The sequence below is a fragment of the Canis lupus genome, chromosome 3, assembly GCF_048164855.1.
Source record: "Canis lupus baileyi chromosome 3, mCanLup2.hap1, whole genome shotgun sequence".
NCBI lineage: Eukaryota > Metazoa > Chordata > Mammalia > Carnivora > Canidae > Canis > Canis lupus.
The window spans coordinates 47,354,372-47,369,486 of NC_132840.1; the positions used below are offsets into that span (position 1 = coordinate 47,354,372).

Consider the following 15,115-nt stretch of genomic DNA (forward strand, 5'->3'; position numbering starts at 1 on the left):
GTGTGTGTGTGTGTGTGTGTGCGTGCGCGCGCGCACAAGGGCACGCGCCTGTGCGCAGGCTTGCTTGTATGCCTGTGTGTGCTTGTGCGTGTGCCTGTGTGTGTATGTGTGTGTGTGTGTGTGTGTGTACGTACGCGCACTCTCCACAGGCTTTGGTGAGTGGCTTCTCGGGGCAGGGACGAACCTTCCTCGGTCCTGGCTTGGCGGGGTCACGCTTGAACACCGCCGCACTGGGACTCCATTGCAGGACTCAGCTGGCCCCAGGGGACAGGGGAGCAGGAATCGCTCAGCTAAATGCTTCTGCTGGCAGGGAAGCGCTGGGAGTGGTGGGTGGGGTGCAGGGGAGGAGCTGGCCTGGAGCAGGGTGGGGTGGCAGCTCCCGGGGGGCGACCGGGCACGGGGCAGTGGGTTTGGGCGCCTCCCGCGGCCACCCTTGGCCGGGCTCAGCTGGCAGCGGGGCGATGTCGGAGCGGGAATTACAGCGCACACCTCCCTGACACAGAAGTTGTCAATATGTGCACAGCTGGTGGGGAGGCTCAGCAAAGGGGAGACCGTTTAGAGCTGCGGGGAGAGGGGTGGGAGGCAAGCTCTCCGAGCGGAAGGGAAATGGCCCGTCTGAATCGCTCCCCCTCTCCCTCCTCCTCCCCGCCCCCGCCCCCTCCCCCTCCCCTCCCCCTCCCTCTCTCCCTTTCTCTTTTCACAGATAACCAGCCCGAGTCATGCAGTCTTTTCGAGAAAGGTGTGGTTTCCATGGCAAACAACAGAACTACCAGCAGACCTCACAGGAGACATCTCGCCTGGAGAATTACAGACAGCCGAGCCAGGCCGGGCTGAGCTGCGATCGGCAGCGGCTGCTGGCCAAGGACTATTATAACCCGCAGCCGTACCCCGGCTTCGAGGGCGGCGCCGGCACACCCGCCGGCCCCGCGCGGGGCAGCAAGGGCCTGCCGTCCCAGCAGTCCCTGCAGGGCAGGCCGGCCTTCTCTGGCTACAGCGTGCAGGACAGCAGCCCGTACCCTGGCCGCTACTCGGGCGAGGAGAGCCTGCAGGCCTGGGGGGCCCCCCAGCCGCCGCCCCCCCAGCCACAGCCCCTGCCAGGGGGCGTGGGCAAATATGATGACAACTTGATGAAAAAGGCCGCAGTGCCCCCTGGCAGGCAGTACCCAGAGCAGGGCGCCCAGCTGCCCTTTCGGACTCACTCCCTGCATGTCCAGCAGCAGCTGCCGCAGCCCCAGCAGCCCCTGGCGTACCCCAAACTCCAGAGGCAAAAACTGCAGAACGACATGGCCTCGCCTCTGCCCTTCCCCCAGGGTGGCCACTTCCCCCAGCACTCACAGTCTTTCCCTGCTTCCTCCACCTACTCATCCAGTGGCCAGGGGGGCCAGGGCAGCGGGCAGGGCGCCCACTCCTACAAGAGCTGCACCGCACCGTCCACTCAGCCCCACGACAGGCCACTGGCCCCCAACGCCAGCCTGGCCCCTGGGCAGCGGGTCCAGAACCTTCACGCCTACCAGTCTGGCCGCCTGAGCTACGATCAGCAGAAGCAACAGCAGCAGCAGCAGCAGCAGCAGGCCCTCCAGAGCCGGCACCATGCCCAGGAAACCCTCCATTACCAAAACCTCGCCAAGTACCAACACTACGGGCAGCAGGGCCCGGGTTACTGTCCGCCGGACGCGGCCGTCAGGACTCCAGAGCAGTACTACCAGACCTTCAGCCCCAGCTCCAGCCACTCACCCGCACGCTCTGTGGGCCGCTCGCCCTCCTACAGCTCCACCCCGTCACCGCTGATGCCCAACCTGGAGAACTTTCCCTACAACCAGCAGCCGCTCAGCACTGGGGCCTTCCCCGCGGGCATCACGGACCACAGCCACTTCATGCCCCTGCTCAACCCGTCCCCGACCGACGCTGCTAGCTCGGTGGACACCCAGGCTGGCAACTGCAAGCCGCTGCAGAAGGACAAGCTCCCCGAGAACCTGCTCTCGGACCTCAGCCTGCAGAGCCTCACAGCTCTGACATCCCAGGTGGAGAACATATCCAACACCGTCCAGCAGCTGCTGCTCTCCAAGGCCGCGGCGCCACAGAAAAAGAGCGTCAAGAACCTGGTGTCCAGGACCCCGGAACAGCACAAAAGCCAGCACTGCAGCCCTGAGGGCAGCGGCTACTCGGCCGAGCCAGCCGGCACGCCACTGTCCGAACCGCTGAGCAGCACGCCGCAGTCCACCCATGCCGAGCCGCCCGAGACCGACTACCTGAGCGGCTCTGAGGACCCGCTGGAGCGCAGCTTCCTCTACTGCAACCAGGCCCGTAGCAGCCCCGCCAGGGTCAACAGTAACTCCAAGGCCAAGCCCGAGTCAGTGTCCACCTGCTCCGTGACCTCACCTGACGACATGTCCACCAAATCCGATGACTCCTTCCAGAGCCTGCACAGCACCCTGCCGCTCGACAGCTTTTCCAAGTTTGTGGCAGGTGAGCGGGACTGCCCGCGGCTGCTGCTCAGCGCCCTGGCCCAGGAGGACCTGGCCTCTGAGATCCTCGGGCTGCAGGAGGCCATTGGCGAGAAGGCTGATAAGGCCTGGGCCGAGGCGCCCAGCCTGGCCAAGGACGCCAGCAAGCCTCCCTTCTCGCTGGAGAACCACAGCGCCTGCCTGGACTCAGTGGCCAAGAATGTGTGGCCGCGGCCAGGGGAGCCAGAGGCCCTGCCTGAGTCCTTGCAGCTAGACAAGGGTGGCAGCGCCAAGGACTTCAGCCCAGGGCTGTTTGAAGACCCTTCTGTGGGCTTCGCCGCCCCTGACCCCAAGAAGACAACTGGGGCCCTCTCTTTCGGCACCAAGTCCACCCTCGGGGCAGCCACGGCAGACCCCGCCGCAGCCGCTTTTGACTGCTTCCCGGACACGACCACCGCCAGCTCGGCGGACAGCGCCAACCCCTTTGCCTGGCCCGAGGAGAACCTGGGGGACGCGTGTCCCCGGTGGGGCCTGCACCCCAGTGAGCTCACCAAGGGCCTAGAGCAGGGTGGGAAGGCCACGGATGGCGTGGGCAAGGAGAGTGCCCATGAGGCTTCGGCCTGCCCAGGCTTCCAGGAGGAGGAGCCCCCGGGGGAGAAGGCCACTGTACCTCGGGACTCGGAGCAGGAGGAGGCGGGCGGGGTGAAGGAGGAGGTGGGTGGGCTGCTGCAGTGCCCCGAGGTGGCCAAGGCTGACCGGTGGCTGGACGACAGCCGCCACTGCTGCTCTGCCACCGATTTTGGGGACCTGCCCCTACTGCCTCCCACCGGTCGGAAAGAGGACCTGGAGGCGGAGGAGGAGTACTCCTCCCTGTGTGAGCTCCTGGGCAGCCCTGAGCAGAGGCCTGGCCTGCAGGACCCGCTGTCGCCCAAGGCCCCACTGATGTGCACCAAGGAGGAAGCAGAGGAGGTGCTGGACAGCAAGACCGGCTGGGGCCCCCCGTGCCACCTCTCTGGGGACTCTGTCATCTTGCTGGGCCCGACTGTGGGTGCCGAGTCAAAGGTCCAGAGCTGGTTTGAGTCCTCCCTGTCCCACATGAAGCCGGGCGAAGAAGGCCCTGACAGTGTGCTAGCTCCGGGGGACTCAGCCACCCTGGCCCCGGATGCCTCCCTGGCCCAGAAGCCGAACAAGCCCGCTGTGCCCGAGGCACCCATTGCTAAGAAAGAGCCTGTGCCACGCGGCAAAAGCTTACGGAGCCGGCGGGTACATCGGGGTCTGCCCGAGGCCGAGGACTCCCCATGCAGGGCTCCAGTGCTGCCCAAAGACCTCTTGCTCCCTGAATCCTGCACAGGGCCCCCACAGGGGCAGATGGAGGGAGCAGGAGCCCCAGGACGGGGGGCCTCAGAAGGGCTCCCCAGGATGTGCACGCGCTCCTTCACCGCCCTGAGCGAGCCCCGCACACCCGGGCCCCCGGGCCTGACCACCACACCCGCCCCCCCGGACAAACTGGGAGGCAAGCAGCGAGCCGCCTTCAAGTCTGGCAAGCGGGTGGGCAAGCCGTCACCCAAGGCGGCGTCCAGCCCCAGTAACCCGGCCGCCCTGCCGGTGGCCTCGGATAGCAGCCCCATGGGCTCCAAGACCAAGGAGACAGACTCTCCCGGCACCCCGGGCAAGGACCAGCGCTCTATGATCCTGCGGTCCCGCACCAAAACCCAGGAGGTGTTCCACTCCAAGAGGCGGCGGCCCTCAGAGAGCCGGCTCCCCAACTGCCGAGCCACCAAGAAGCTCCTGGCCAACAACCACCTGCCGGCCACGTTCAAGGTCTCGGGCAGCCCCCAGAAGGAGGGCAGGGCCGGCCAGCGGGCAAGGGTCCCCAAGCCAGGCGCGGGCAGCAAGCTCTCCGATCGGCCCCTCCATGCGCTCAAAAGGAAGTCCTCCTTCCTGGCGCCTGTCCCCACCAAGAAGCGGAACCTGGTCTTACGGAGCGGCAGTGGGGGGGACGTGAAGGAGGAGGGGGCCGAGGACCCCTCCAGCCTCTTCAAGAGGATGTCTTCTCCCAAGAAGACTAAGCCCCCCAAGGGTAACAGTGAGCCCGCCGTGAAGCCCCCACCCCCAGAGGCCCCCGACGCCTGCCTGAAGCTGGCCTCAAGGGCGGCCTTCCAGGGGGCGATGAAGACCAAGGTGCTTCCGCCCCGGAAGGGCCGCGGCCTGAAGCTGGAGGCCATCGTGCAGAAGATCACCTCGCCCAGCCTGAAGAAGTTTGCGTGCAAAGCGCCGGGGGCCCCTCCCGGTAACCCTGTGAGCCCAGCTCTCCCTGAGAAGGACCGTGGGCTCAAGAGTGCCGGGGGCAGCCCAGTTGGGGCAGGAGAAGGTCTCTTAAATGTGGGCGCTGGGCAGAAGCTCCCAGCAGCCCCTGGGGCCGACCCGTTATGCAGAAATCCAACCAACAGATCCTTAAAAGGCAAACTCCTAAACAGTAAGAAACTGTCCTCGACTGACTGTTTCAAAACTGAGGCCTTCACGTCCCCGGAGGCCCTGTTGCCCGGGGGGACTGCCCTGGCGCCTAAGAAGAGAAGCCGGAAAGGCAGGGCTGGAGCCCTTGGACTCCCCAAAGGTCCCCTGGAGAAGCGGCCCCATCTAGGCCCGGCTCTGCTCCTGACCCCCCGAGACAGGGCCAATGGCGCTCAGGGGGGTGGGGAGGACAGCTCTGGTGGAGGAGGCAAGAAGCCAAAGACGGAGGAGCTGGGCCTGGCCTCCCAGTCCCCTGAGGGCCGGCCCTGTCAGCCCCAGACAAGGGCACAGAAGCAGCCAGGCCATGCCAACTACAGCAGCTATTCCAAGCGAAAGCGACTCACCCGGGGCCGGGCTAAGAACACCACCTCCTCACCCTGTAAGGGCCGTGCCAAGCGGCGGCGGCAGCAGCAGGTGCTGCCCCTGGATCCCGCAGAGCCTGAAATCCGCCTCAAGTACATTTCCTCCTGCAAGCGGCTTCGAGCGGACAGCCGCACCCCAGCCTTCTCACCCTTTGTGCGGGTGGAGAAGCGAGACGCATTCACCACCATATGCACTGTTGTCAATTCCCCAGGGGAGGAGCCCAAGCCCCACAGGAAGCCTTCCTCCTCCGCCTCCTCTTCCTCATCCTCATGCTCGTTCTCCTTGGATGCGACCGGGGCCTCCTTGGCCACGCTCCCTGGAGGCTCCGTCCTGCAGCCACGGCCCTCCCTGCCCCTCTCTTCCACCATGCATCTGGGGCCCGTGGTCTCCAAGGCCTTGAGTACCTCTTGCCTTGTTTGCTGCCTCTGCCAAAACCCGGCCAACTTCAAGGACCTCGGGGACCTCTGTGGGCCCTACTACCCCGAACACTGCCTCCCCAAAAAGAAGCCAAAACTCAAGGAGAAGGTGCGGCCAGAGGGCACCTGCGAGGAGGCCTCGCCGCCCCTCGAGAGAACACTCAAAGACCTCGAGTGTGTGGCCGCCACCGGCGCCACTGCCGCTGGCAAACCCCCGAGGCCCGAGGTCCCGGCCGACCCCGCCAAGCAGGGCTCGCTGCGCACCAGCGCCCGGGGCCTGTCGCGGCGGCTGCAGAGCTGCTACTGCTGTGACGCTCGGGGGGACGGTGGCGAGGAGGCAGCCCCGGCCGACAAGAGCCGCAAGCACGAATGCAGCAAGGAGCCACCGGCTGAGCCCGGCGGGGACACCCAGGAGCACTGGGTGCACGAGGCCTGCGCCGTGTGGACGGGCGGGGTCTACCTGGTAGCTGGGAAGCTCTTTGGGCTGCAGGAGGCCATGAAGGTGGCCGTGGACATGGTAAGAGTCCAGCCCAGCTGGGGTGGGGAGCTCGGGGTCCACGTGACGGGCAGGCGGGCAGGCAGGTGGACCATTGGGAAGCCCCCTCATCTTTCCAGAGCCATGGTCTGGGCCAGACACACCTACGATCACACATTCCTGTCTGGGGAGTTTTGGGGTGGAGTTGAGGCTGGACACCTGAGGCCTGCCCACCCCTGGGCCCAACTTCCCTCTTCAGCCCCTTGGCCTGCCCGGCCTGGCACCCAGCACACACACACACCCTGCACCTTCCTGCTCCAGTGCCCCCCACCCACCGCCCACCTGACTCTGCCCTGTGCCACCAGCTGACATGCCAAGGCCCCAAAGAACAGGCGGCCTCCCAAAATCGAACGTCAGGAGGGCCTTAAATGGTAGGACACCCCATTTCTTTTTTTTTTTTAACATTTTATTTATTCATTCATGAGGGACACAGAGAGAGAGAGAGAGAAAGAGAGAGAGAGAGAGAGAGAGAGGCAGAGACACAGGCAGAGGGAGAAGCAGGCTCCATACTGGGAGCCTGACCTGGGACTCGATCCTGGGTCTCCAGGAACTCACCCTGGGCTGAAGGCGGCGCTAAACCGCTGAGCCACCCAGGCTGCCTGGGCACCCCATTTCCAGTGCTCACCTGTCTGCTTGGCCACTGAGGTGGAGCTTGGGCTTAGAGAGAGAGCCTCACAGCACGTGGTCAGATTGCGGCCCCTTGGGCAGGGTGGTCTGGGGACCTCTCACCAACAGTCACAGAATGCTCAGGAAGGCCCTCCAGTCATGGAGGTCCATGAGCAAGACCTCAGGCAGCCTCTGGCTCAGATCCCCACACTGCCCATCACCCACCGTGCGCCTCTGGGCGCGGGCTCACCACTCTGAACCTGCACATCCTCATCTCTGGTGGGCACGGTGCCTCCTGGTGCATAGGGGCTGTCGGGGCTCAGTGAGGTCCTGCCCTTGGGAAGCTGGCCTGCCTGAGCGCTCAGCAACGGTCCCCTGCTAGAACCCGTAACAGTGGCCAAGCTGCGGCACGCTAGCCATTCCAGGTGCCGGGGCACCACCTTGCTCCTTACACTCCCTTAGGGGTGCAGATGGCCGGAGGGCGCAGGCAGCTGGGACCGGATGGGGGCTCAGCATCCTCTCCCTGGGCCTGTGCTCTTGCCCCCCCCACACACACACACTGACGGCCACTCCTGTGATGTGACGGCCACTCCTGTGATGTGACGTTCCCTGGCTCTGCAGCGCCTCTTCTGCCATCTCATCTCTGGGGGCCCCTGCCCCCACCCACTCCGCCCATCCCACTTCATGCATCCCCCTCCCCTTGGGACCAGCTCCTGTACCTGAGGGCCTCGGCCTCCCCTGGTTTCCTGCACCGACCTTCCACTGACTTCTCCCTGCCCAGATGTCCTGCCCAGCGGCCCCTAGCCTGACAGAAGAAACCCCAGTTCCAACAGGACACTTGCTACTTTCATGCTTCTCCTCCCCCCACCCCTGTTTCTCTCTCTCTCTGTCTCTCTGTCTCTCTCCCTCTCTGTCACTGGCTCTTGGCTCCTTCCCAGCCATCCTGAAATAGGCTCAAGTCTCCTCCATCATTAAAAAGTGATACCCTCAGATCACCAGTTCCCTCCTCCGACAGGTGCCCCACCAGGCCCCACATCCAGGACCTTCCCTGCCTCCAGGGCTCTGGGCCAGGCTGAGTTGCTTTTCTATGCTTCTCTGAGCCGGGGCTCCATCCAGTCTTTTCCAAGTCACCTGTACCCATCGTGATGGGCTAATAAGCTGCTCACCTGCCCCAGCCTGTTCTGGGTGCTCTGGTCTCACCTCAGCGACCTGCACTCACATTCTGCTGGACTGATGAGAGAGCCAAGGGTCAGAGTGGCACCGTGCTTTCCAGGTGTCACACAGCCGTTGCTTGCTGGAGCTGGAACTCCGCCCAGGTGGCCCACCTCTGCCTGCTGCGTCCTATGTCAGAAGTGGCCTAGTGGCCTCCCGCCCCTGGGGGCATCCCCCGGGAAGGTCGGTGGGGGGGGGGTAGAGGGAAGACACACCCCAGCAGGCCTCCCAGCTCACCCCCTGCATCTTCCTACCTCGCCCGAGGCAGCTCAAATGGAATCTAACAGGCTGCCCTCCAGAGATGGTCCTGGGCTAGGGCTGGGGCCAGGGTGTGAGCCTCAGAGGGGCACATTAAAGCAGCGTCTCCCCACCCAGAGGAGCAGACCATGGCCCCAGAACACCCTGGAGAGGCGGGCTGGCTCTGGGATTCCTGAGGGTCACGACTCTGTGCCCTCCCCTCCTGCAGCCTCGGCCTCCTCATGGCTGCTCCCTGCCTTGACAGCTCAGTGGCTGCACGCTCCCTTGGAGACACACAGACCTGGGTTCAAATCTCAGCTCTGCTGAGGGTGTGTTCTGTGACTCCAGCAAGTCACTGCACTCTGGGGGCCTTGGATGGCCACACCCCATCAGAAAGGCCGCAGGGCCACTCCCCAGTGCACAGGAGGGGCCCAGTCCTGGCATGCTTGTTAGTACCTTGGCCTCACTTTTGCTCTCTGTGGGGACAGCCCTCTTTCTTCTCTATCCACTCCTGAGAACCCCCACAAACCTCCTGCCCCTCACCCAGAACTACTGTGCACCCCATCTCCTCTCCGGGTGAGGCCTGCCCATGGATGCCAGCGATGCAGGCATATACCTCTCACTGGGTGTTATTAGGAAGTGGGTAGCAACACCCCTCCACCAGCCTGGGATCTACGGCAGGTCCACAAGCCCTGAGGGGGAGCAGGGGCTCAGAGCCTGGGTGCTGGGGTCGGAAGGGTGCAAGACCTCTGCCTCTGTACCTCGATTTCTTCGTGTCTGGAATGCCGCTCATGGGTTGTGGGAGGGCCTCAGTGCAAGTGAGGTGGCATAAAGCTGCTCCTCTGGCTGTTCCCCAACAAACCACCTGAGGGCTTGGCCCTGGTCTGGGCCCCCACTCCTGCTTTATTGCCCCTTTGTGGGCCAGAAATTGAGGGAATAGTTGCCCCAGGAGGTCTCAGCCTTGACCAGAAGGAAGCAGCCCATCTAAAGGCATTGTATGAAAATCTGATGTTCCAGAATATACCAACCCCCCCAACTCCCTGCACCTCCCCACTCCCCCAGTGATGGAGCCCACCCCCTCCTGGAGCAGTACGAGGTGGTGGTTGCCAGCTCAAAGCCCAGCTCAGACACTTACGTGAGCTGTGTGCCCTCAGGCAGGTTGCTCAGCCTCTCTGAGCTCTCATTGGTAACCTGGGTGGAATTATGATAGTATCAACATCATCTGGTTATGAGGAGGCTGCTTCCAGGCACGCGGGGCACATCCTGAACTACCTGTCCCAGTGGCTTAGCTCCAGGGCCTGGGCCTGCCACTGCCCTGCTCCCCGCTGTATCTATTCCCCAGCCCGTACTGCGAGGCTGCAGTTCTGGAGTCTGTGTGATTTGGGGCCCTGCCTGTCCCTCTCCAGGCCACAGATTTTGTCTCACTCTTCAGGGGCCCACCTTGGCCTTGCCCAGCTGTCCCGGCTGCGTCCCTCTTCAGACAGCTGGGCTGGGCCTGGGGCACGTCAGCTCGGCCTCTCGGGAGACTGTGTCCTCTCCTCCATGGACCTGGGGAGGGGGTGGCCTCTCGGCAGGTGGGACAGCTCCATTCTGGGCTCAGTGCTCATGTGGTGCCAGAAAGGGTAGAAGATGATGATGATTGCGTCCACGCTCGCCTGGAGTGGAAGCCTGTTTCACTGTCTAGAGTGCGGTTCCTGACTCCTACCACCTCGAGGGCTGCGGGGCGGAGCCAGTGGGAGGGACACGCCGGTGCCCTGCACACAGAAACCCCCTCAGCGCCCGCTGTAGCCACAGCCAGCTTCGCCTCATCTGCTGGGCACGTGGCGTCTGCCTCTTGCTCTTCGCGACGTCCTGCCGGGGGAGGCGGGTCCCCCTGCACAGGTGGGATGGAGAGTTTGACTGACCGGCTGAGGTTACGCGATGCAGAATGGCAGAGCTGGGATTTGAACCCATGAGGTTAGACGTTTATTGGCGAGGTTTGACATTCCCCGCACCAACAGGGTCCCCTCATCCAAGGTGCTAGCCTGGGGCTGCCACAGAATCAGCCCCCGGGGCACTTGTGCCTGGTATGGATCCCCAGGGACCCTCTCAGGGAAAGGAGGTGGGGGTCCATGAGGGGCCTGACAGTCTCCTCAGCCACAGACTCACCCCATCTTCCCTCTCTCCTCCCCAGACCTGTTCCAGCTGCCAAGAAGCCGGGGCCACCATCGGGTGCTGCCACAAAGGATGCACCCACACCTACCATTACCCGTGTGCCAGCGATGCGGGTAAGAGCCGGCCCCCGGGGCCAGGAAGGCCCTAGAGGGGACCCTGGGCACTGCCCCCTGAACTCTCTCCATCTGACCCCCTCGGCTTCCCTCCTCTCCTGCCCCAATTCTTTGGGACCTCTCTCGACTGCGACCTATACTGCAGGAGATTCATCAGTCTCAAGCCACCCGCTCTAGGAACACCCAAAGGCACCCAGTGCAGGCTGGAGGGTAGCCCAAGAGCCAGGAGCTTAGGAGTGCTTAGGAGTGCCAGGGGCTGGGGAGGCTCTCAGGCCTCAGAGAGGAAGGGGTACTGGGGCTGGGCCTTTGAAGACTGAATAGTTCACTGGGTAAAAATAGACTTCAACAAAAACCAAATGAGGTAGGAGGAGAGGAGGTTCAGTCCGGTTGGCTACAGGCAATATTAGTTGCAGGGGTTGACCCGGCCATGGGGTCTGGAGGCCGGACCAGGCCTCCCCACACCCTCTCCCCCTCGTCCCCTCCTCCCACTCACTCTCACCTGTAGCACAGCCTTCACCGAGCACCTGCTATCACCAGGCGCACGGAATAGCAGATTGCACGGGCCAGAGAGATCCGGGAGCCCCAAGCCTCATCGGCCACACAGGAAAACCCAAGCTCACACACAGTCCTTACTTCATTCAAAAAACAGACTACATCTGCGGAATCGTGGTCCTGACGAGGGCCTGTCTTGGGTGGCGTGCGAGGCCGCTCTGGCCGGGATTCAAGGCCCAGGCCATCCTTACCGTGGGTTTGGGCGGGTTCATGATGCCTGTGCACTCGGCTCCCCAGCTCGTTCATCTCTTCTTGCTGGGGCTCTTGGGAGCAGGGAGCAGTACAGCCAACACCGCCCAGGCTGTGCAGCCCCAGTCTTGTTGGGGCCAGCCCCCGCCCCAACTCTGGCCGCCTCCCCCTGCCCCCCTGCCCCCGCCTCATGGATGGCAGAGCAGAGACCACTTCCAGCAGGCCCTCCCACAGCCTGGGGACCCCTCCTCCGCACCTGAGTGCCTGCTGGCTGTGCCCCGGGCCAAAGGAACCCCTCCCTGTGCCACCCCACCTGCCCGCTTGGTCCGGGGCCAGCAGTGGCCCCAACTAAGCCATCCACAGGAGCACATCAGGACCAAGCGGTGACAGTTCTTTGGCCGGGGTGAGCTGCTAGCTCCGAGCGGTGAGGGGCTGGCTAGAGCAGGATGTGGGGCTCCTCATTGGCTGCCCTGCCGCTCTGAGCAGCATGGACCAGATGGACCAGATCTTAACGTGGACTCGGCCACCTCCCCAGACACGTGCCCTTACCCCAGTGACAGCTCCCGCGAGTCGCATCCCTCCCTCTGCCATGATTAATGTAGCCCCCAGTCCGTGCCAGGCCCCTGCACGATCCCTGTTGCCTCTTTACAGACAGGCCGCATTACCCGTGGCCGCACTGAGCAGCACGGACAGACCAGGCCGTGCCCTCTCTCTCAGCCCAATACTGTCCAGCCCCTTGGGGTCTCACGTGTGATTGGGAAGGACAGGAAACTCATGATCCTTGCCCACAGTTCTGGAGACCAGACAGGGTGGAGTGTGCATGTGCCATGGGAGAGAGACATCCTGTCTGAGCTGGGAGGGAATCTAGGAGGGCTTCTTGGAGGAGGAGGTGACATTGGTGCCAGGCCCGGCCAGGTCAGAGGAGGTACACAGCAGCTGGTTAGTGGTGGAACGTACATACCAGGCTGTTTGAAATGACATCTTCGAAGGATCCCCCCATATAATAGGGATGTCCATAGAGCCCCAGGGGTTGGTTCAGGAAGGGGGCCTGGAAGCTGGCCACGTGAGACACTGACTCGATCACAGCTGATGGCATACAGCAGCCACCCCGGTGGGGAAGAGGCTCGCTGCTGTGGAGACTTCAGGGGCACTGAATGCTCTGGCCTGAGGCTGGGGGAGACAGAGGGAGGTGTGGGGCCAGACGCCCGACCTCTGCATGCTGGGGGGCGGCTATGAGGCAGGACCGGGCTGTGCTGAGGCTATATGAGCTCCTGGGCTCCGGCCCCGCTGGCCAGCCTAAGGGCCCGTCCCTGGTGACACGGCGGTCCCTGGCACACTGGGCTGTGCGCTCTGCCCCTCCAGCTCCCTGTGGGCACTCATGCCCCGTGGGCTAGGCTGCACACCACACAACTCAGTGCCCTGCCCAGATGCCCTGGAGACTCCACTCTGCCCCAGAGGAGCTCCCGAGCCGCTTTGCAGAGGCCAGGGATTCAGGGCGGGGGCACCAGCCAGACAAGCTGGGAGAAAGTGAGCCAGGCAGCCAGAAGGCGAGGTGACCGGGTGCTCCAGGGTGGCAGGGAAGGCTGGCCAGGGCGCCCATGGCCGAGCAGGAGGGGCGGGAGAGCAGAGGATCTGAGGGCCTGGGCAAGCCATCCAGCGTCTGGCAGGCGGGAGCCCCAGGCCTTCATCAGACCCGTGCACCTACCCAAGCCCCAGATCTGCCAAGCAGAGGTCTGTGGGGCTCTCCAGGTGTCAGGCTCTTAGACCTCAGGGCACCGGGGCTGCCCCCCTCTACCCTCCCCTGCCCACCCCCCCACCCCCCGCAAACCCAGTCCATTCAACCCCATTGAGGAGCACCTCTCTGGGGCTCAGTGACTCAGAACCGTGGGCAGAAGCCCACATGCCACGCGGCCTGTCTCAGCCTTTCCACACTCGGGGCCTGGGGCCACTTGGGCAGCAGGGCCCCAGGCTCCCCAGGTGCAGACACCAGGACAGGCACCAGGAATGGATGACCTGGCCCTTCCCTCCCGCTCCCCTCAGCATGTCCAGGGTGGGTGTTGGGGGTTGCCCAGCAGGCCGGCTTTGGAAGCGGTGACCTCCTGCCCTCCCCTTGCAGATACCCCAGCCCTTGAGGTAGGGCCTGCAGTGGGGTGGGGGGCAGGGACACCACGTGTGCAGCAGGCCGGGTTTTATAGCTCAGTGCTCTGCGGCGGCTGTGAGTTCACAACCGCTTTGGGTTTGCCCGAGCACAGGGAAGAGGAAAAACTCATGATCTACCTCCAGCCGCTCGCCCTAAAGTGCAGAAACTCACAGGCAGTTTCCAGTCTGAGGCTCCCCAGCTTCTGGCAGGGGTTGGTTGGAAAAAAGGGGAGACAGCCGCAGGCCTGGAGCCTTCCCAGCCCTGCCCTCGGCCCGTGAATCTGCCCTTGCCTCCCCGCCCTGCTCACCAGCCACCAGGCTGTCCTGATGCCCGGCACAGAGCCACAGCCTGAGCAGGAGGAATGTGCTGGAAGGGGAGGACCTGCTTGGCCAGCTCAGGCCTCTGGCTATTTATGGGTTTGGGGTTTGTTCAGAACAATGGCCAGCCAGCAGGGCATGGGAAGGAGGGGGGTGAGCCCAGAAGGCAACTGGCAGACGGGGCCTCCTGGGGCAGAAGCCAGGGCCTCCCGAGATGGCAGCAAGCAGTGGAGTGGGGACTTGCTGGGATAACAGCACACCCCTGGGCCAAAGTGGGCGGCAGGAACTGGCCATGCTCAGCCATCCTCTGTTCCCCTGGGCTGACCAGGGCCAGCTGGGATTCACTCAGACCCAAGTCCCCAGTCTTCCCCCTGCCCCAGACTCAGGTCTGCCTCCCCTTCTCGCCCCCTCCCTGCCAGGGACAAACCCACGACCTGAGTGCACACCCTGAGTCACACACGTACAGGTGGCTTATATACGTTGCCCTCCTCAGTCCCCATGCTAGAGACACAGGTGGCATCGGGCTCATTTTACAGATGTGGAGACCAAGCTCAAAGAAGTAGCTGACACTTGAATCCAGACCGGTGACTGCTCCGCCCCGTCCATCAACCCACTGGGTATCAAGGCCTTCTAGGCGCTGGGCATGCATCCGGGGCAAAAGGCAGAGCTGGCACAAAGGCACGAAGCTTGCCTTCCTGTGGGCCAGAGACCTCTAGGAGGAAGTGACAAGTGCAGCCAAGCGAGGATGGTGGGGCAGGAGCGGGAGAGAGATGGGTGTGGGGGGGTCTTCTGTAGCCAGGGAGTCAGGGCTGTCCTCCCAAGTGACCTTCCAGTGAGAGGAGAGCAAGCACCCACCGGCCGGTGGGGCAGGAGGCAGGTGGAGGCCAGTTTAGCCGTGATGGGAGTTTAGACCTTGGAGAAGTTCAAGCCAGTCTGCTTTACTTTTTGCAAAGAAGCTCTATAGCCCAGGGTATCATGGGCACTGGGTCCCCTCCCCGCCTGGCCCCCTGACCAGACACCAGCAGCAGCCCTAACCACCCAAACTTCTTTTCGGTGGCAGGTTGCATATTCATGGAAGAGAACTTTTCTTTGAAGTGTCCCAAACATAAGGTAGGTGACCTCAAGCCTTCCCTGGAGGGGGTCCTGGCTGGAGGGGAGCCCCTCCCCTCTCCCCACCCTGCCCTGCGGACCCGCAGCAGGACCCAGCCCCTACCTGTCCACCCCAAAACCTTATTATTCGCGGTTTATCTGCAGCCTTTGGGGCAGGTTGGCACACGCTGATCATAAAGACCGCCTTATAACGAAACAGGTCCTGAAGGAGGGAGC

The 15,115-nt window shown here is 63.6% G+C and overlaps 1 protein-coding gene across 6 annotated transcripts in view; it reads left to right on the plus strand.

The window, feature by feature from the left end:
• Positions 1-15,115, plus strand: part of RAI1 (retinoic acid induced 1) — an 80,586-nt gene that overhangs the window by 63,739 nt on the left and 1,732 nt on the right. For 4 of the 6 annotated variants that reach the window (XM_072820853.1, XM_072820854.1, XM_072820852.1 and 1 more), the window contains 3 exons: positions 704-6,251; positions 10,498-10,591; positions 14,850-14,899. In XM_072820853.1, coding sequence (XP_072676954.1) covers positions 720-6,251; positions 10,498-10,591; positions 14,850-14,899 — 5,676 coding nt within the window. In that variant the 5' untranslated portion in view covers positions 704-719. The other 2 variants (XR_012028266.1, XM_072820855.1) reach the window with 2 other exon arrangements.